The 20,667-nt window shown below is 36.9% G+C and overlaps 9 protein-coding genes across 9 annotated transcripts; 6 read left to right on the forward strand and 3 right to left on the reverse strand. All coding sequences in view use genetic code 12, as the record gives it.

Annotated features, from left to right (window-relative positions):
- Positions 1–1,484: 1,484 nt before the first annotated feature.
- SPAPADRAFT_141348 (uncharacterized protein) lies at positions 1,485–3,353 on the forward strand (the record flags this gene model as incomplete). The annotated part of the gene is made up of 1 exon (XM_007376180.1): positions 1,485–3,353. One exon carries the CDS (start codon positions 1,485–1,487, stop codon positions 3,351–3,353), a length of 1,869 nt encoding a protein of 622 aa, XP_007376242.1.
- Positions 3,354–3,932: 579 nt separating this feature from the next.
- On the forward strand, positions 3,933–4,619 carry NUO17 (uncharacterized protein; the record flags this gene model as incomplete). Its single annotated transcript, XM_007376181.1, has 1 exon — positions 3,933–4,619. The coding sequence occupies one exon, from the start codon at positions 3,960–3,962 to the stop codon at positions 4,377–4,379; it is 420 nt and encodes a 139-aa protein (XP_007376243.1).
- Positions 4,620–4,835: 216 nt separating this feature from the next.
- Positions 4,836–5,972, forward strand: SPAPADRAFT_62037 (deoxyhypusine synthase; the record flags this gene model as incomplete). The annotated part of the gene is made up of 1 exon (XM_007376182.1): positions 4,836–5,972. The coding sequence occupies one exon, from the start codon at positions 4,836–4,838 to the stop codon at positions 5,970–5,972; it is 1,137 nt and encodes a 378-aa protein (XP_007376244.1).
- A 351-nt stretch (positions 5,973–6,323) lies between these two features.
- Positions 6,324–8,026, forward strand: LAP41 (metalloaminopeptidase; the record flags this gene model as incomplete). The annotated part of the gene is made up of 1 exon (XM_007376183.1): positions 6,324–8,026. One exon carries the CDS (start codon positions 6,355–6,357, stop codon positions 7,909–7,911), a length of 1,557 nt encoding a protein of 518 aa, XP_007376245.1.
- Positions 8,027–8,133: 107 nt separating this feature from the next.
- SPAPADRAFT_67527 (uncharacterized protein) lies at positions 8,134–10,741 on the forward strand (the record flags this gene model as incomplete). Its single annotated transcript, XM_007376184.1, has 3 exons — positions 8,134–8,190; positions 8,296–8,340; positions 8,428–10,741. 3 exons carry the CDS (start codon positions 8,187–8,189, stop codon positions 10,653–10,655), a joined length of 2,277 nt encoding a protein of 758 aa, XP_007376246.1.
- A 115-nt stretch (positions 10,742–10,856) lies between these two features.
- GPA2 (guanine nucleotide-binding protein subunit alpha) lies at positions 10,857–12,607 on the reverse strand (the record flags this gene model as incomplete). Its single annotated transcript, XM_007376185.1, has 1 exon — positions 10,857–12,607. One exon carries the CDS (start codon positions 12,393–12,395, stop codon positions 11,031–11,033), a length of 1,365 nt encoding a protein of 454 aa, XP_007376247.1.
- Positions 12,608–14,175: 1,568 nt separating this feature from the next.
- SPAPADRAFT_62040 (cyclin-dependent serine/threonine protein kinase) lies at positions 14,176–16,804 on the reverse strand (the record flags this gene model as incomplete). Its single annotated transcript, XM_007376186.1, has 1 exon — positions 14,176–16,804. A coding segment is annotated over one exon (1,013 nt), but the record flags the coding sequence as incomplete, so codon positions are not given.
- Positions 16,805–16,949: 145 nt separating this feature from the next.
- SPAPADRAFT_62041 (uncharacterized protein) lies at positions 16,950–17,394 on the forward strand (the record flags this gene model as incomplete). The annotated part of the gene is made up of 2 exons (XM_007376187.1): positions 16,950–17,062; positions 17,126–17,394. The coding sequence occupies 2 exons, from the start codon at positions 17,060–17,062 to the stop codon at positions 17,336–17,338; spliced, it is 216 nt and encodes a 71-aa protein (XP_007376249.1).
- Positions 16,952–19,802, reverse strand: GFA1 (glutamine--fructose-6-phosphate transaminase (isomerizing); the record flags this gene model as incomplete). The annotated part of the gene is made up of 2 exons (XM_007376188.1): positions 16,952–19,626; positions 19,695–19,802. The coding sequence occupies 2 exons, from the start codon at positions 19,697–19,699 to the stop codon at positions 17,541–17,543; spliced, it is 2,091 nt and encodes a 696-aa protein (XP_007376250.1).
- Between the last annotated feature and the right edge of the window lie 865 nt (positions 19,803–20,667).

Below are 20,667 nucleotides of genomic sequence, written 5' to 3' on the forward strand. Positions count from 1 at the left end.
TGTTCTAGATCGTGCAGATTGAGCGATTTAATCAATAATGGTATTGTCTGGTATTATTGATTAATGCTGCAAGGAGGGTTGCAGATACGGAAGAACAATAAGCGAGGGAAATTTACAGCAACATCCAAGTCCTTTTTGTTGGAATCTGTTTTACCTTTGAAGTTTCAGTCTGAATGAAAGAATATTAAACGACAAGTAAACCCCGCAGTGTATACGTTTGTAACAGTATTAACTAAGTAAAGCAAATTGCGTTCCGAATTTAGCTTGGCAAGCTAGCAAATAAACAATCTATAGCAACTTTCCTTTACAATTGACTTTGTTCGGAATAATTAGACTTAAGATAGACATTCATATTCTTCCTTTCTGATGAAACCTAGTTGAATCCCATTTCATTTTATAGTTGTTGCAAGTTTTTTTTCGAATGGTCGTAAAAAACTGTTAATGTATAGTTTGGTTGTCCCTGAGACAGAAATTCATAACATCTGCCAAGAACATACAGTGACGGCTCCTCTAATGTACAATTTACCATACACACACACACTCATATACATATATATATGCTTACGTACAGTTGTTCAATGACCAGAACAGTGTGTTGTTGCAAGATTTTCTTTATCGGTCTGAAATTCTTCAGACAACCACAAATTGAAATCAAAAATTGAAGTAACTCCACATCAGAATATGGTATTTTAAAACTATCCATGTTCGGTTACTGCTAAAAATAATCTTCGCAACTAATCCTCATAACTGCGTAAATGTGTACCTCAGTTGGTTCTTCTACATTGCGCTTCCCAAAATGAGGTCTGTCTCAAAGTGTTGCAAATCTCGAACTTCAGTGAGCACTCGAAAATTTCAATTTTTAAAGGCTGGAAAATTTTCCAATATATATTCTCCATTCTTCACTTGGAAATCACCATACATTCAAAATCATAACCCCTTCGCTATGTTATCCCTAGGTATGTATTAATCTATGATTATGTAATATGTTCTTCAACTAACAAACACTTTTAGATCAATTGGAGATTGCAGACAAGAATGATCCCGATTTAATTGATATAACTCAAGAGATATTCGATTCACTTCAGAGCATTCCTAATAACAAAGTGGTCAAAGCAGAACCATTCCAATTATTAGAAGGAACAAGAGCACTTGAAATACTAAACCCACGTTTGGATACTGGGTTGATAGAACTACTGGACGTTGATTATAACTTTGACTGTGCTAAACCCTTACCCGCTCAAGCTATTGTCAATATCCAAACTAAATTATTGAAGGCTCTCGTTGGATGGTTATCTTCTGACAGTTTACCGGTTACTGTATTGAGCTGTCGTTATGTGCAAACATTACTCGAAACATACCTGAATTCACAAGGTTCAGTATGGGACAGAGCTTCATTTGTCAACCCAAGATTGGCACAACAACAGAAATACGACACGACTACAATTGAATATCAATTAGTACACAAAGTTTTAAAGATTTATGTGATGGGATTGTGTAAGTTTATCGACTTTGTTCTTCATATTGCCAAAAACCTATTGTATGAAGAAGAAGATATCACTACCAGAAATATGAACTTAGATTTCTTATCAGGAATTTCACCACAATTCTTAATTCAAGAAATCAACGAAGTAATTGAATGGATCATTGTCAATGAAGTAGACCAGGCAAATGTTATAATTGCTCAATTAAAAGTGGTCAGCAACTTGATGAAAATTGAAGCTACTATACTAGCCACTCCAATTCAGTTCTTGAATAAGGATGACAATATTAGTCTCAACCTCAACTTTTATACTGAAGGAATTAGCCAAGTTGGTCAGTTGCAGAATGTGGAATACGATGAATCAGTTATTCCCGAAGGCGCATTCTCAAAATTTATCCAATTAGATATGGAAAACAAAAACATCCCATTAGAATTGAATGATGTACCATTAGATACTGCATTGACGTATATTAAAGCTATTTTTGAAACTGTGGAGAGATTTATTAGAGAAGCCAATGAAATTAATTCTATAAATCAATTACAAGATTACTTGGAATATAATATTAATTATCCAATTGATACATTTTCAGTATTTTCTCGAGGATTGTTTCAGTTATTCTTTATTCGTGATGATAAATCGATATTTGGATCTTTAGAATACAATTTGACTAATTTGTCAACCGAATTAATCGAGAATTTAGTGGGGAAAAACACAATTGTACTTAATAACCTCGAATCATCATTATCCCAACTTAAAGATTCAACAAGAAACGACTTGATGTCTCGATATGTTGGCGTGCTTCAGGATATGGAAGGGGGAATTTATCATAATCTCACTGTATTCGGATGCAATCCTTGTCGACAACAACAATTAATCTCGAAGGGATTGGTGATTTGGGATACGTTACAAGTAGGATGGGAATCATTCGAAGTGGATCTTCATCAGTCGTATGGCATAGGGGACGAGTTTGCAACTGGTGAAGTTTCAATCAGTGTTACTTCATACATCTACTACACCAAGATCAAGATGATGATGCAATTATTATTGAACGGGTTTGAACTTGAATTATATAAGCCCTTTGAAATTTACCTTATCTTATGGTATGGTGACTATTTAGCCCAAAATTTGGTTGACCATTTACAAAATCGAGTAACTCGAATCATTATTGGTAAAATCGAGCATCTTGAAACTGTTATTCCTAAGAGAATCAAGAAATTGAAAGCTGGTGTTAAGAAGGAACAATTGAAAGAATTAAATAAATACAACCACGAAGTTATATTACCCCAATTAACAGCTACACTCAACTACAATCAAGATTATTTAACAAAATCATATCAAACTTTATTAACATTGCTTCGAGCAAACATGAAGTATCTTGCTACGTTATCCAAAATTGGGTTGATTGACTTCACAAAGGGTCCCTCACATAGTTTAACATCTTTGGAACATCTTTATTACCTTAGATTAAAGCCGTGGTCCTCTATTGGTGTACCTAACTTCCCCACCTATCAAAATTACCAACAGATTATCACTGCAACTTTACCTGAACGCGATAATAGATCTACCTTGTTTAGATGTCTTGAATTATTGGCATCACTGAAGAGCGGGTTGGCCACATGCCGCAAGGAGTATGAAATCATTCTTGGCTATATCAAACGTGATACCAGGAACTTTGTTTCTAATTCTAAGGTGAATGAATGGTACCATGAATTCATCTCAAGTATTGATGTGCTTGAAGAAAACATTGGTTTGTTGAGTAAACTAATTTCCCAAAACAAAGACGACTTGCTGAAGATCAATAAGGAATACAAAATTAAAGTAGACAAAGGGGTCCATAGATATATACCAAACCTTTCTGTTGTTCCTAAATAGATAATTTGTATTCCTTTAAATCTTGTCAATTGCATTTTTCAACTTGGTTAGTTGTGTAGATATTTCTGGATTGTTGTGATGGTACACTGTTTCAACGTCTTTGTGAATGTTCTCAGTAGCCACTTTCACGGCTTGAATCGTTGCTCTGAGTTTCTGTAGGTTCTTGATCTCTGTTTTGTAATCTGGCATTGTGTATATAGGGTTGCTCGTGCCGATGTTTTGGTTTCAACTAGTGTTGTTTAGAAACATAAGTTTTTCTAGTACGCGTTTTTAGTAGAAGCCGGTTTGCTGCCAAAAACATATTGAGGGTACACTTGTAGTTGATGCAGCACAGGAAATGATCAGATTACTTTTCATTTACCATCCATATCATGATAATTGAGACTTCAAGCAGGATACTGTGTTTGGAACTACTATTATTAACTGTTCCAACCCACTTTTCATCAAAACATAGACCATTGGGAAACCTTTACATCACGTGACCTATTTTTCACCAATCACCAATCTGGATTTACTAACCAGTGAGCGAAAAAAAAACTATAGAGGCTAAATGAAATAATACAGCAAGAGAGCTTACAAAGAATATTGCTCTTCCTACACAAGACAATGTCCACATCTATCGTTCGTACTATAAAGAACATTTACCGTTCTGGTATAAAGAGAGCCGCTTGGCAAATTCAACACCACAATGATACCAAGAGTGGTTGGTTAGTTGGTGTGGATGATTTCGGTAACAAGTATTATGAAACTGATGCTCCAGAAGAAATCCATATGAGAACCAGATGGGTTGAATATAATCAATGGAACTTTGATATGTCCCAAGTTGAACCAGGTTGGCATTACTGGTTGGGTTACGGTACCAACACCCCACCTAACAGATTACCTGCAGACCAAATAGCTCCAAGAGCCTATCCACTTTCCGTACACAAACCAAACTACACCAATAAAGCAGGTGCTTATGTTCCTTACAACACTGCTAAACCTAAGTTCTCTTCTTGGGCTCCTGAAGTAAAAGAAAGAGTTTAGAGAGGGGACGGTGTTACGAGAGGTGTATGTATTTTTAGGAAGGCATTCTTTTGCATTTTGATGAGACTAGATTCAATCTAGCTTCAACAATTAATTGAGTTTGGGATAGTGTCAATGAGATATACAAAAAAGCACAAGTTATTGTGCTATTCCTAAACCAGAATAGTCAATTTTTGTTGGCACGAAATTTTTTTATATCTATATATATTTATACGTTTTACAGAATATAATCATATTTTCAAATAATTGGATGTAATTGCATTCTTGAGGCTATCTAAAAGTAGGAAAGACTAGGAATATTTGGACTAGCTTAAATAGTTGAGGTAGCACTGGATCTTGTAAGAAATTGAGCTTCATCCAAATGCGGAAATTGCGCCTCATCGATCCGAGTATAAATTTTCACTTGCAAAACTATTTAGAAGATTAAACTCAAAAAAACACCAAACATAGTTTACAATGAGCGGATCAGGAAAGTTACCCGAGTTAGCCTCAGATGCTGTATTAAAGCAATCCATTCCAGTGCCAGAAGATTTTGTTGAAGTCAAAGGTATAGACTACGGCAAGGACAATGCCTACAATATGAGAGCCAAGGACTTGATAAACTCTATGAGCACCATGGGGTTCCAAGCTTCCAACTTATCCCAAGCTTGTGATATTATTGACAAGATGAGAACATGGAGAGGTAAACACAAAAGTGAACTTGAAGAGCATCAACTTACTGGAGAATTTGATGACCAAGGATTTCAAAAGACGACAATTTTTATGGGTTACACTTCTAACTTGATTTCATCTGGATTGAGAGATACTTTAAGGTACTTGGTCCAACACAAGATGGTCAGTGCTATTGTTGCAACTGCTGGTGGTATTGAGGAAGATTTAATTAAGGTGTTAGCCCCAACTTATATGGGTGAATTCAGTTTACCAGGTAAAGGATTACGTGACCAAGGTATGAACAGAATTGGTAATTTGTTAGTTCCAAATGACAACTATTGTAAGTTTGAAGAATGGATTGTTCCAATTCTTGATACCTGTTTAGAAGAACAAGAAGCAGCCATGAAAGAATTAGGACCAGAAGGTTTAAATGCCGACTCCGCTGCTGTATGGACCCCATCTAAATTAATTGACAGATTAGGTAAGGAAATTAACGATGAAAGTTCGGTATTGTACTGGGCTCATAAGAACAAGATTCCAGTTTTCTGCCCTGCTTTGACCGATGGTTCGATTGGTGATATGTTGTTCTTCCACACGTTCAAAGCTTCTCCTCAGCAATTACGCTTAGACATTGTTGCTGATATCAGAAAGATCAACTCTATGTCGATGGCTGCATCTCAAGCAGGTATGATTATCTTGGGTGGTGGTTTAATCAAACATCACATTTGTAATGCATGTTTAATGAGAAATGGGGCTGATTATGCTGTGTATATTAACACTGGTCAAGAATTTGATGGTTCTGATGCTGGTGCTAGACCAGATGAAGCCGTCAGTTGGGGTAAAATTAAGGCTGATGCTAAATCAGTCAAGGTTTACGCTGATGTCAGTTTGGTGTTCCCATTAATTGTGGCTGCAACTTTTGCAGCTGAAAAACCAAACTAGAATTAAAGTAGAGTATTTAAAAAAAATATATATATTTCTAGATTATCAATGTTAAACGAGATTTATTGCTTGGCCTATTCTGTGGGCTGGGAATTCACCATGTTTCAAACAGCCATTTTCTTGGGAAGTGAAATTACGTCCCGATAAGGACAATGACGTTCTCCACAAAATCTTGTTTTTGTTTTTTTTCTGCTGAGCTTGCCAGTGCCACCACCACCACAGGTTCATTGTTCCATCCTCGCTCCCTCCCTCCCTCTCCCCGAGTACTGTGGCCCGATTCCGCGCACGGCCCCAGCCATTTTTCTCGCGATAAAAGGAAATTAATAATCCCCCCATATCATTCTTCTTCTTAATCTCCCCAATTACAACCATTTAACCCTCAATGTCGAATTCAAACACTTTCAACCCCGAAGCATTTCTCGAATTGGAACAGAAAATCCGCGATATGATGTTGGTCGCGGAAGAAGCCAAGCGCCGTTATCAAGAAACCGGTGAAACCGAGACTACCAGCGCTGTTGCAAAATACAGCAAAGAGTACTATGAGAAGAAAGCTGATGATTATATCAATTTCACTTACAAGAATCCTACTATCTACCACGTTGTTTCTTATTTCCATGAACAATTGAACGATGCTGGATTCAAATATGTTCTGGAAAAGGACTCTTGGGAGGATCTTACACCAGGAAGATATTTTACCACTAGAAATGGATCTTCTCTTGTCGCCTTTGTTGTTGGCCAACATTGGAAGCCAAAAAGAGGTGTTGGGATCATTGGATCTCACATTGATGCACTTACTACCGTCTTGAAGCCTAATTCCACCAAGGATAACGTTGATGGTTACGAATTGTTAGGTGTGGCTCCATATGCAGGCACCTTGGGGGAAATTTGGTGGGATAGAGATTTAGGAGTTGGAGGTAGATTATTGGTCAAGAATTCAAGTGGTAAGATTGTCCAGAAGCTTGTTGATTCTACCCCACATCCAATTGCTCATATTCCTACTTTGGCCCCCCATTTCGGTACTCCTGCCAATGGCCCATTCAACAAAGAAACACAAGCTGTTCCAGTTATTGGATTCGCAGGGGAAAGTGATGAAGAGGCTGAACCAACATCCGAAGAAAAGGAAGCTCCATTGTATGGAAAACACCCATTAAAATTATTGAGATATATTGCAGGTTTGGCCGATGTCAAAGTTTCAGATATTTTGCAATGGGACTTGCAACTTTATGATGTCCAAAAGGGCGTTAAAGGTGGTCTTAGAAAGGAATTCGTGTTTGCTCCAAGAGTCGACGACAGAGTATGTTCATTTGCAGCCTTGCATGCATTAATCGAAGCTGACGCAAGCGACTACTTAAAATCAGATGCATTTTCTCTCGTGGCTTTGGTTGATAATGAAGAAATCGGTTCTGCTACAAGGCAAGGTATTAAGGGTGGGTTAATTGAACAAGCAGTAAGTCGTATTCTCGCTACCAAGTTCTTCAATCCTGAATCATTTGATATTCAGGAACAGTTGAGAGCAACTTATGCCAACACCATTATCTTATCCAGTGATGTTAACCATTTGTTAAACCCTAACTTTAAGGAAGTTTACTTGGAACACCATAAACCAGTTCCAAATAAGGGGATCACTGTTGCTTTAGATCCTAATGGACATATGGCTACTGATTCAACTGGGTTAGCATTGATTGAAGAATTGGCAAGAAAGAATGATGATAAACTCCAATACTTTCAAATCAGAAATGATTCTAGATCGGGTGGTACTATTGGTCCTTCCATCTCGTTGCAAACTGGTGCTAGAACTATTGATTTGGGTATTCCTCAATTATCTATGCATTCCATTAGAGCTGCTCTTGGTACTAAGGATATCGGTTTAGGTATTAAATTCTTTACTGGGTTCTTTAAGAACTGGAGAGAAACCTATGACAATTTTGTTGATTTATAGTTAGCCTTTAGATATTGCAAAAAAAAAGGAGACATTTTTGGTTAGTAGCCCTAAGAACTAAAAAAAAAAACTTAAAAATAAAAAAAGTCGTCTCACAGTTACCCTTTATAGTTGTACCAAACAAACAAACACGAATTCATTTTATTCAATCACCAACGACCACAGAAGTCTGTTGTATAATTACTTCACGAATCAATTAAGTTTGATTTTAATACTTTACCAATCCAATCATTCGAAGACTAAATAGAGGACACTGATACAATTGGAATAGAACTATGGGTATGTGGTGTTTATCCTCCGCATTGAGATCACCTCAACTATCCTTGTAAATTGATGTGGTCAAAACTTTGCCTGTTCGAAGTTACTAACAATTTCAACCTATAGCACCTCCAAAGAAGATGACCCTAGAGGAGTTCTTCAAAGATGAAAGTATGTATTCCTTTTTTTGGTTCGAGCCACAATTGTTCAACCCCGGATATTCAATCAGTATTAGAATACTAACTAAGCCTATTCTAGCTTATGGAGGCTCCTGGGCAGACGCTGATGTTGACATGTCGTCAATATCAGTTCCCATTGAGAAGTACAGTTCGGGATTCGACTCATTTTCCCCACGATCAGGATCAGGCAGGGCAAGCTCGTCAAGAGGAGCAGCAGGAGGAGGAGGAGTGGCTGTTGGCCCACCATATATCGTCAAATTATTAAGTATTCCCATGACTGCAAATGACGGCTTTATTGAGGATCTATTTCAAAGCAGATATACTCCGTTTGTAAAATTTAAGATACTTGTTGATCCATCGTCTGATATCTTGGAAACCCATATTATTCGCAAGGTAGCATTTGTGGAATTGGAGTCGTCTCAAGAAATGGCCAAAGTGTTGAAATGGTATGATCTATACTACAAGGGAAACAGACGAGTTATTGTTGAGCCAGCCGATTTTGCCGATTTCCAATATTGCATTAAGTTTAACCAAGAACATGAACGAGAAATCCAAGAAATTCAAGATGAATTCTTTGCCAATAAACAGCACCGAAACCAACCCAGGCACATGGCTCTACTTGACCAGTTTGATCTAGACAGCCATGGCCATATCCATGGTCGTCGTCCATCGCGCTCACCAAACAGATACGAACCACCACTGAGATCACCATCAGGAAGATATGACGGGCATCTGAATAGATATCCTAGAAGACAATCGTTTGAAGATCTTCCACCCCGTCGCGGACTGTATCTGCAACAACCACCACTCGCTCCTTTAACACCTCATTCATCTTCAACCACCACAGAAGCAACCCCAGCATTAACTCCTAAACCTAACCCTTTTGGTGCGGCTAAACCAGTTGACACAGCTCATATTTCTACTTCGACGGCTCCTGCAAAACCTAAATCCAACCCCTTTGGAGCAGCTAAACCAGTGGATACGCTTTCCCGTCAACTTGAAATTGAAAAGAAATTGATTAATTTAAACAAAACCACCGTACAAACTTTAGGTGATGATGAAAAAGTAGATGTAGAAGGAGTGATTAAAGAATTCCACGAAAGTGCTTCACCTACTCTCAGAAGAAATTCAATAAACACTCCGCCTAGACGGGCTTCTTACAACGAAAAGAAAGTTACTATTTTAAAGAAAGACCAACTGGATGAACAACCCAAATCTGCACCAATTAAGATTGAAAAACCACCACAAGAAACGAAAGCCCAATTACCTCCCACCGAGAGACCTTCTCCTTCGGGAGGATCATATGTTCCAAATGGCACTGGGAAGTCATTGGCAGAATTATTAAGTGAGGGTGCATCCTCTGGAACTTCGACAGGAGGGAAAAACACTCCTAGAAATTCAACTCCTAAACCAGTGGTTGCAAAGCCAATTATATTAAAGAAGAAAGTTCCTACTTCTCCACAACCTGCCAAAGTTGATTTGACTATTAAGGAAGGTGAATACTTGAAACAACAAGCTGGATCACAAAAGATTGAACCTAAACAACCGTTAATACCTATGGAGATACCAATATTAGTACAACCAACACCACCACAGCAACCACAAAAACCACAAAAATCACAAAAAGTTCAAGTTGAAGAGAAGAAGGTTGTAATGGTTACTAAGAAGCTAGAAGGGTTCGAGATTACACCCGAAGAAAAACCAGCTACCAATGGAACGTCAGATCAAGGAGCTAAAACCGATGATGAAGACAGACCTGATTTTAAAAAGTTGAGTGAAATTGTCCAACGTAATGAAGAAAAGAGAAATCAGAATTTGAATAAACGTGGTGGTGGGCCACAGAGAAAGTTCCGTAACTCATTCTCTAGTGGCCGTGGTAGACTAGAAAGAAACTGGAGAGAGGGAGATTCTAGTGGGCGAGAAACAAGCGAGAGCATCAACAAGAGTGAAGAAGGCAATATCTCTAATAAGTTTCGTTCTACTCCAAGATCTACCTCTCCTACAAAACCAGAGCCAAGTAATGTTCACAAACCAAAGACAGAAGAGAAAGAAAAAGCTCCAGTTGTAATTGAAGAGAGTACCGCTAAAGAAACTATAGAATATAATACGCTTGAAAAGGTTACTTCTAACAGATCAGAAGAAGGATCGGAAACGAGAGGCAGAGGGGGATGGCGAGGACGTGGCAGAGGAAGGGGTAGAGGTAGAGGAGGATTCAGAGGCCGAGGACCGCCCCGCGGCCACAATCTCCATTATGTGAGACCTAAACCAGGTAATGAACAACTGAATAATATTAAAGCAGAAGGGTAAACTAGAAGGGGGAGGACCTAGAAAAAATAATTATGTATATTAGTAGTAGAAAGTTTGTAATTTTCCTTTTAATTTATTTAATTGCATAATCTGTATGATTATCGTGCTGGATAATGCAGGATATGCCAAATCAGGTAGTCTAAGGTTTCTTGATGCAGGTGTGCTTGTCAAAAAAATAATACTTGTTTCAAGGAGCAGCCATTACCTTACGAACATTGGATGTGAATTGAAATATACAATTTACGTAATAAATATACCTAGAAATGGGAACAAAAAAGCCGACGTTATCAAATCAAAAACACTTTTTGACAGCTTGATGTGTCTTTGTGTATAAAATCGAATGAGCAAGCTCTACAGGATCAAGTATGTGCCTGATTACAAAATACCAGTATCTCTTAATGAATTTTCCAAAATTGTTTCCTTAACTGCAGCAAACACCAATTCGATATTGGAAGTGTCAATAGCCTGAGTAACGTGAGGGTAAATATTCAAACCGGATCTGTTCAATTGATTAAATCTCCATAAGATATATTTTGCAGCCTTATTTATGTTGTTACCACCAGTATAATCGGGGAAATGTGCTTCTAAAGGTGAATATTGCAATTTCTCGGCAAATACATCAATCTTGTTTAAGAATAATACCACTGAGGTACGAGCAAACCAACGGGAATTAACAACGGAATCGAAAAGTGCAAGTGATTCTTCAAGTCTATTTTGGTTGTTTTCTTCCAATAATACTTGATCATATTCAGAAAGGGCAACACAAAAAATGATTAAGGTGACATTATCAAAACAATGGATCCACTTTTTACGTTCTGACCTTTGTCCTCCAACATCATACATGTGAATATTTAATCCATTACCCATATCGAATCTAAAATCAAAGATACCTGATGTCTTTTTACGAGTTCTTAAAACATCGGCGATGGATGGAATGTAGTCTACAGCAGCAATTCTGTCAATGTCAGACAAGAAATAACTAGTTGAGTCAATCAAGTAGAAATTTCCTTGTTGGTGAACCATAAAATGTTGCACTTCTGGTATATTGTAAATATTTTTAATTTTAGCAGCGACACTTTGATTGAAAGGAACATCGGAATCCATTGGATATTCATAATCTAAAACTTCATTCAAATCATCATAATCAAGAATGTGCTTACGATATTGGGTATTATCTGGTTCGTCCGATTTAAGTTCGACCACGGCTTGGCTTTCATTTTCTTCTTGCTCTTCCTCGATCTTCCCATTTTTATTATTGATTAACTCCGGCTCCAAATCAATGATTGCATTAATGACATTTTTAATACAATCCAAGATATTCTTGTAAACAAATGCTCTATACTCATATAATTCTTCTTGGGTATATCCATCTTGGTGTAAAATCTTCATTTGCTTGACAATAGTTGACTTACCACTTTCTCCCGATCCCAATAATAAGATCTTAATTTCTTGACTTGAATTGTTTTGTGCAGCGACATCAACGGGATTCGTGACGACAATCCCGTTTTGGTCATGTGGTTGGTGGGCAGGTGCTTTGTGTTCATGTATATGAGACAGGTCGGAAGAGGGCAATTTTGTAGATTCGTTGGATTGTCCATTAGTTGACTGGGTTTCTATTGAGGTATTTTGTTTAGGGTTGGCTATAGCTTGCCGTTGTTGTTGACGCTTGGCTTGCGTAGGTTGGGTTTTTACCGGTTTGGCAGTGGGAGGGGCTGTAGGTTTTGAAGCGCAAGATCCCATGGTGTGAATATGTTTGAATTATTAATATGGTGTGTGAGTGCTAATTGCTAGGAATATCAGGAAATTAATCTATTGATAGTATATATCTGTATAACAGATTGATTGTTAGTGCAAAGGGTTGAGTTTGCGCTTTTCTGTTTAGGAGTTTAGAAGATTGGGCGATAATTTAGACACAAGGCAGATTTGTCTGAAACCTTTAGCGGGAGTGACTTAAAAAAGAGCAAAAAAAAAAAAGAATTGACGCGGGAATCAAACCTAAAATAATATGAGGAAAAAAAAAAAGTGCCATGCAAGATTGGAGGTACGACGAAGCATGCTACTAATTCCGACCGGAAATATACTAAAATAGTCCATACGATAAAATTTGTACTTTGTTTTTGATGGGAATATATCTCATCATCTATTGCTAGCAAGACATCGTACATTAAGAGGTTAACCCCTCTTGAAAGTGGGTTGCTCTAATCACCCAACCAAGCCTCGGGGAAAATGGAAAATCTGGGTGTAACTATTTTTGCCGTATTGTTTTTATTTCTCATGCAAAGAACAATATTAGACAATGACGCAAAGCAGAAAACAAACACAGCAATTATTGAAAGGGAAGGTCGACAAGGGGATCTTGTTGTCAAAGTTTTAATTAACCTATTTAGTCAATGTAACGTTACAATAATTGTTAATACACCTATAACTTTCTATTTGACAGTTGACTCAACTGTTATATTAGGGAAGTGGTAAACAAATGTTCTGTCATCACCTAGTATTCCCTTCAGCTTCACTTGGAGCGCATGTACAACAAAAAAAAAAACACACTGGACTTTGTTATTTTTCGAAGTAAAAGGGAATCAAGACAATAATAAGACATGTTTACATAGCTATTCGCCTCAATAAAGCAACATGTATTGCTTACATTTCTATTTCTCGGCAAATGAATATGTAACAAGCGTCAGCGCAATTGGTAAGCTGGTCCATGCTTGCAATTCGCCGAGCACTTCTCGGCAGCTTCGAAGTTGTACCGTATAATGCCCCGCTGCAGCATTATGTGTATTTTCATAAAATATTATTTAGTCCAATTAGTTCTAGATTTGTTTTCGGCTTTGTAATTAAAAAAAGCTGTATTTATTAGACATGCATGTGCAAACTAGTATATACTATCTTTAGCATACTTTAACTTTCAATAACATATTCTAAACCGTCTAAAATTCTGATTTTCCTTTGTTATCTTGTGGAAAACTTAATTCACAAACGATACCACATTGTTACATTCAAAAGTCAAAAGTAAATTCTTTTTGTAAACTTTCCTCTTTGGTGGTTGTAGAATCAGGTAAAAGTTTTCCATCTTTGATATCATCACAACTCAAGTCTTGTCTTGCAGCTTTCAAGAACCAGAAGTTTCCTTCTTGTGATTCAAATTGTTGGCATTCATCCAATACAGTTTGAATGAAATAACATTGGGCGAATATAGAACCGAATTTTGATTCATAAACCTTGATGTTTACATTTGAAAGTTCTATCTTTTCCATACATTCAATTAGTTCTCTGTTGAATGCTCGTGAATATCTTTGTGTGTAGGGAAATTCAATCTCCATATTATTGCTAACTGAAGAAACCTCTGTAGGTGGTTCTGGACTGTACTTTGAAGCGTCAATCGTTAACCCACTAATTAATGGTAACAACATGGCCATGAATATCATTATAATAACCTTCATCTTGCTATAAGCTAAAAGTAGTTCCAAGTATGCTAAATGTTTTTTTTTTTGCAATCTAATTGTTGTACCACAAATATATCTAGCCAAATTTCATGCATTAAATATTTATAGTTCGAGAATTGCTACATACCTAATTAGATTGAACGCTAGTTGCAACCAGAGGAGAGACTTTATCGGTTTTATCACTGTATGTATCTCCTGGTATACTGCTGGTAATCTTTAAACTCTTGGCTGCCTTTTTAGCTGCCTCCTCTTCTTCTTGCAACCTTTTCCTCTCCTGTCTTCTTCTCTGTTTTGTTTCAAACTCATGCCATTCACCCTTAATCTCCTTCAAAAACGTCAATGGTTCCGGTTGTGGATCATCGGTAAAGTATTTATCTTGTAAAGCTTCTTCAGCTGTGGGTCTATGTCTTGGGTTCAACGCTAATAATCTTTTAGCCAATTCAAACGCATCATCAGACATTATGTGCTGATATTTATCAGCAAATTTACTAGCCACATTCACTTTAGGCTTTAACATCTCAAACCATGGCAAATGTTCAATATCAGGCCAATCTTCTAAGGTTGGTGTACCCATAACATTGAAAATTTTACACAATTGACTAACTTCATCGAAACCTTGGAAAGCAGCAATCTTGGCATATAATTCAATTAATAAACATCCCACTCCCCAAATATCAACTTCTCGTCCATAATCCGTTGTTCCTAATAATAATTCAGGAGGTCTATACCAAATAGTAATCACTCTATTGGTATAATCAGGACTTTCGCCATCATTGACAATTTTCATAGTTCTAGCCAACCCAAAATCAGCAATTTTTAATCTTCCTATATTATCCACAAGAATATTAGATCCTTTGATATCACGATGGATGATTCGTTTCTTGTGCAAATAATTCAATCCTTCCATTAATTGTTTAAATAAGAACTTCCGATGACACTCTTCCAATTTTAAATCAGGATGGGTCAATAACCCAGTTAAATCATGGTCCATGTAATCGAAAATCATGTAAGTTTGATTATGCTCAACCATCATTTCTAATAAACCCACAACATTCTCATGATCAAATGATGATAATAATTTAATTTCTCTGATGGCAGTAATTGGGAATCCTTCTCTCTCTGTTTCCAACCTTAATCGTTTCATCGCTACATACTCATCATAAGCAATGTGTTTTGCCTTGTACACTTTACCATATGTCCCTTCACCCACTTGTGAAACTCTTTGATAGACACTTGGTCCTTTGGTTTTTATGGAATATATTTGTGATCTAATCAATTTTAATTCTCGTTTAGGACCAGTTGGTAGACGTGGTCTATCACGTTCACGTTCATGCTCCCATTCACGAACATTGCCAGCTCTTTTAGGACCCTTGGGAATAGTAGGTCTGGCTGATGATGATGATGATGGTGGTGGAGGTGGTGGCGGTGGTGACTGGGATTTAAAATTGTCGTTATATTCACGTCTCTTTTTATAACTTGAAGGTCCTGATGGTAAACTTCTCTTGCTTCCTATAGTCGGTACGTCTCGATCTAAGGAAGTAGTTGTATTGGTTGAATGATTTGAAGAGGCACTGGTCGATTGTTGCCCTGATGGATCACGACCATTGTTGCTGGTTGGTATATAAGTATCACGACGATAATTATCTCGTTCTGCGTATCTTCTTGGTCCTGTAGGTTTGTAGCTATCACGTTCCTTGTGCTGATAGGTGTTTGACCTATAAGTATTTGGCGCAGGACGTTGATAGTCTCGTGAGGATCTAGGTCCCTTTGGAGGAGGTCTATATTTGTCTGACATAAATTTAACTTTGCTTTTGGGTATAGATATACTTTTAATATTAATAAATTGCAATTATATGGATGAAAGACACAACGGTATGGTTGTTTATGTCTATATTTTAATTTGCTGCTATTCTGTAGTTTTGAATATTCTCTTTGCTTCAGATTTTTCTGCTGGTTTGGGCTTTAGTTGATGTTGGGATATTATTCACCCTAGCTTTGGTAGGAAAAAAAAAAATTGTATGTAATGGCAGAAGTCAGGGTTACCCGGATGTAACAACGCCAACATACCTTTACTCCAATAAAGCAAATCACAAATGCAGACAGCAGAATTAACCTAGTTCTATGCCTGGGGAATCAACACAGTCAATGTAGAACAAGTAGCCTAAAAATATTCGAATGGTTACATAGAGATAAAGATTGAAGTGTAATCGCTACCGGTTCAAACTGAAACAGATATCCGTTCTATTTCAGTTTAAACTGGGCTATCCTAAATGAATATTCTTCCTCTGTGATAACAAAATTGAATGATTGAAGCGTGTAAGGTTAGTCTTTTGTATAACAGCAATCGCTCCACACCCTCGCGTTCATGTACTTATTCATGGTGGTTCCACTTGACTCGGCCAATCATTGTAATGATAAGTCCACTGACTTAGAATCTTTTGGAAACTATGGACTGAAATGTTAGAAGATAAATTCAACAAATTTGCAACACATGTGATGTGTTCAACATACTATCTTCTTTTCTGTACAGGTTGTCCACTTTCAGATGCAGCAATAGAAATGAAAACTGGTTTCAATAATTTCAAATGAATGTGCCTAGATGTATTTATTAACAGCAGCCAATATTCATATTCCTTTCTAAGCCTTATACTCGTTGGTATTACTTACTCTGCTTAACCAACGCCTTACAACGTTCATGTTGACAGGAGGCAACAACACTTTTTTTTTCTGTCTTCTCCCATAACGCTATTTTTTTAACCTACTCCGGGTAACATGTGGAGAATACAATTTCCACAATCATCCTATATGTAAAGAAAAACAAAACGGCTATCAGACCAAGTTTTGCCCTCCGTCTTATTTGCTCTTGCAATCCTGGATATTCAATTTCTCGCTTTCAATTTACAATTGACACAATACTATATTATTTGAGTTCCTTTTACTAGTTAGCAAATGATTAAAATGGTACGTATTTTTCATCCGATTTATGTTGCCTGATTTGATTCGATCTAACCATATCTGTCGTAGTTGGGTAAAGTGGCGCATATAGGTTTTGATGTTATTCTTCTTTCTGGTTTCCTTGCTGGTGTGAAACGATCTACTGGAATAACTCCAAATTTAGAATCAATTGAAAATAAGGATGTAAAGTATTACAGTCAGAAATACTTGGATTTGGGTGAACGAGCCTTTGATTGGAGCGTGGCATATTTGGGTTCATCCGAATATTTCACAAGAAAGTAAACGATTTTTCTTTTAGCCTAGTTCGTTTTAGTTTTGAATGTACGTGTGCATTATTTATACTAATAAACTTGTTCTTTGTAAAAACATCTATATAACAGACATGGCCCTAAAAAGTATTAAAAAAATCATTACTACAAAATAATTCCTAAATAGTAATAATACCCCAATTATGAAATCATCAATTTCCGTTCGAGAAACTGGCTTACTCGACAGTAACAGACTTGGCCAAGTTTCGAGGGAAATCAACATCAATACCTCTGTTGACAGCTAACCAGTAAGAAATCAATTGTAAAGGAATAACATTCAATAAACCTTGTAAACAATCGACAGTTTGTGGAACTTCCAAAGTAGTGTTAACCTTGTCATTAGCGACAATAGCATCTCCCTGGTTACAGATAACAATTGGTCTACCGTCTCTAGCAATAACTTGTTCGATGGCAGACATAACCTTAGGGAATAAAGAATCTCTAGTAGCAAAGGCAATAATTGGCAACTTATCGTCAACAAGAGCCAAGACACCGTGCTTCAATTCCCCAGCTAAAACACCTTCTGAATGCATGTAAGAAATTTCCTTAATCTTTAAGGCACCTTCCAAAGCAGTTGCAAATTGGTAACCTCTACCTAATAATAATAAGGACTTTTGTTCGTTAAGAGTACTGTTACACAAGTCCTTGATCTTTTCTTCCAATTTCAAAACTTCCTTGATTTGTTCAGGAATTTTTTGTAAACCTTGAATGATTTCCTTGTGTCTTGGGGTTCTGGATATGGAATCATTGGATAAAGAGAGGGCAAACATAACTAAGGCAATGTATTGCGAAGTGTAAGCCTTGGTAGAAGCAACCCCGATTTCCGGACCAGCATTAATGTGGACACCACAGTGTGTTTGTCTGGACATAGATGAACCAACAGAGTTGACAATACCAACAGTTAAAGCACCTCGTTCCAAACAGTATTGTAAAGCCAAAATAGAATCGGCGGTTTCACCAGATTGAGAAACAAAGACACAAGTATCATCTCTAAACACGGGTGACTTTCTATCCAAGAAATCTGATGCTAATTCCACAGATACTGGGATTTCAGTCAATTCTTCAAAAATGGATCTTGTGGCCAAACATGAATGGTAAGAGGTACCACAAGCAATCATAATGATTCTTCTACATCTTCTGATAGTAGTCAACCATTGTTTTAACCCACCTAAAGTGACTACGAAGTTTTCAAAATCAATTCTACCTCTCATGGTGTTGAAAGCAGAATCTGGTTGTTCAAAGATTTCCTTTTGCATAAAATGCTTGTATGGACCCTTCATAATTTCATTTAATTCCATTTCCAAGGTTTGAATTGGTCTGACTCCAGATTCACCAGCATTCTTAGACGAAGCTCTGTGGATATGTAATTCACCATCATAAATATGGGCAATATCATCATCTTCCAAAAACAAAACCTTCTTGGTATGTTGAATAACAGAGGCTGGATCAGATGAGAAAAAGAATTCAATTGGCATAGGAATGTTGTCTTCAGATAAGAAAGCACGAGATTGAGAAGTTCTCAAATCACCTGGAGCAACTGGTAACAATCCCAAGTCTTGACCATTGGCACCATGTTGAAGTAATGGAGATTCAGCATTAGATTCTGGAAATTCAACATCGACAAAATCAACCTTTAACTTCTTTTCAGTCTTAACCCCAACTAATAATGGAGAACCTTTTCTGGTACCACAAGCTTCACCTGGATAGTGAACGGATTTAACTAATAAACCATAAGAACCTTCCAATTCATATAAAACTTGCTTGGTTAACTCGTTAAAGTCAACCTCAAATCCTTCCTTAAGGTTGGAATCGTAGATATGCTTGAATAACTTGGCAATACATTCGGTATCGGTTTCGGATTCAAATTTGAATCCCTTTGACAACAACAATTTTCTCAAGGCAGCGTAATTGGTAATAATACCGTTGTGGACGACAACGAATTCACCAGTTGGATCTGATCTATGAGGGTGACAGTTTTGAACCATTGGTTGACCATGGGTAGCCCATCTAGTGTGGGCAATACCAACATGGTTATCGAAAACAAGGTTCTTGTCAAAATCCGAATCGGCAATCTTTTGCCTCAAGACCTTAACCTTACCTGGACACTTGACAATGATAGATTCTCCCTTATTGTCGCCGTCGACAGCGATACCAGCAGAGTCGTAACCTCTGTATTCTAAACGTTGAAGACCATCAAGAAGAGTGTCAATTATTTCTCCTCTACTCTTATCGACCAAGAAGTTGATATAACCGAAAATACCACTAAAGAATTGTTAGTAAAAAAAAATGATCCCACTAGAAGCCGACAGGGTTAATGTAGGGTAACATACCACATATTTGCTTTCTCCTTTATTGATTTTCAACTATATTTCTAGATAAGCTTTTAATGCCACTAAAAAAAACGGATCTGTTATTTATCTAAAGTAGATTAAGGTGAATTAAAACAGCGAAATCTTAGAAAGAAGAAAAAGAATTATTTAAATAATCAAAAAAGTGAAACGTCTAAAGGTAAATTGGAAATTTTGCACCGCCCGCCAAAAATAGTACCAAAAAAAAAAATAAGAACTAAAATAAATAAAAAAAAATTGTGCATGTTACTTCGGAACTGCATATAAATGTACGATTATGAACATTATTATTGATCCCAATATCCGGTATATTGTCAAATATGCACTTGGGTCTAAATATCTTGATGATGTCAAGGTTCTTTACATTCTTTCCTACAGTTTGTAGAGTTTTTTCTTTTGTTTCCAGTGAATGATTTGAGTAGGAATATGACTGATTCAGCATAACAATTTATTCCTTTGTCGTTGCTCGGTTAGAATTTCATCGAAATCACATTTCCTAATTAGGCTAAATGTAAATAAGCCAATGTGGCAGTTTTGTTTAAATTTCAACTTTCGATGACATTTATCTTCATTTATTTTCATTTTCATGATCTAGTTTGAAATGAAGCAAGGCTATAATTAGAAATCTAATCATCCCCAGATTTGAATAACATTATGGTGAAATGTAACAACGGGGTTACATGTACAATTTTTTTTTCTCTAGGTTACATTTGGCTGGCCACACGCGTCATTTTTTTAAAAGGCTGCCAAATTGTTTCAAAGCAGGCATTTTACCAATGAATCAGATAGCTAGTTCTAGATTTTGGTGTTTTGTAGGTGGAAATATGTCTTCCTTTGTTTTGGTTAAATCCTGGAATGTAGTAATATAGACGGGATTTGAATAAAAATGAATAAATGGTACAAACTGAACAATTCACGTGATACACTCCCACATGCTATTTTAAGAAATAAATGA

This window comes from Spathaspora passalidarum (assembly GCF_000223485.1).
Source record: "Spathaspora passalidarum NRRL Y-27907 unplaced genomic scaffold SPAPAscaffold_5, whole genome shotgun sequence".
Lineage (NCBI taxonomy): Eukaryota > Fungi > Ascomycota > Pichiomycetes > Serinales > Debaryomycetaceae > Spathaspora > Spathaspora passalidarum.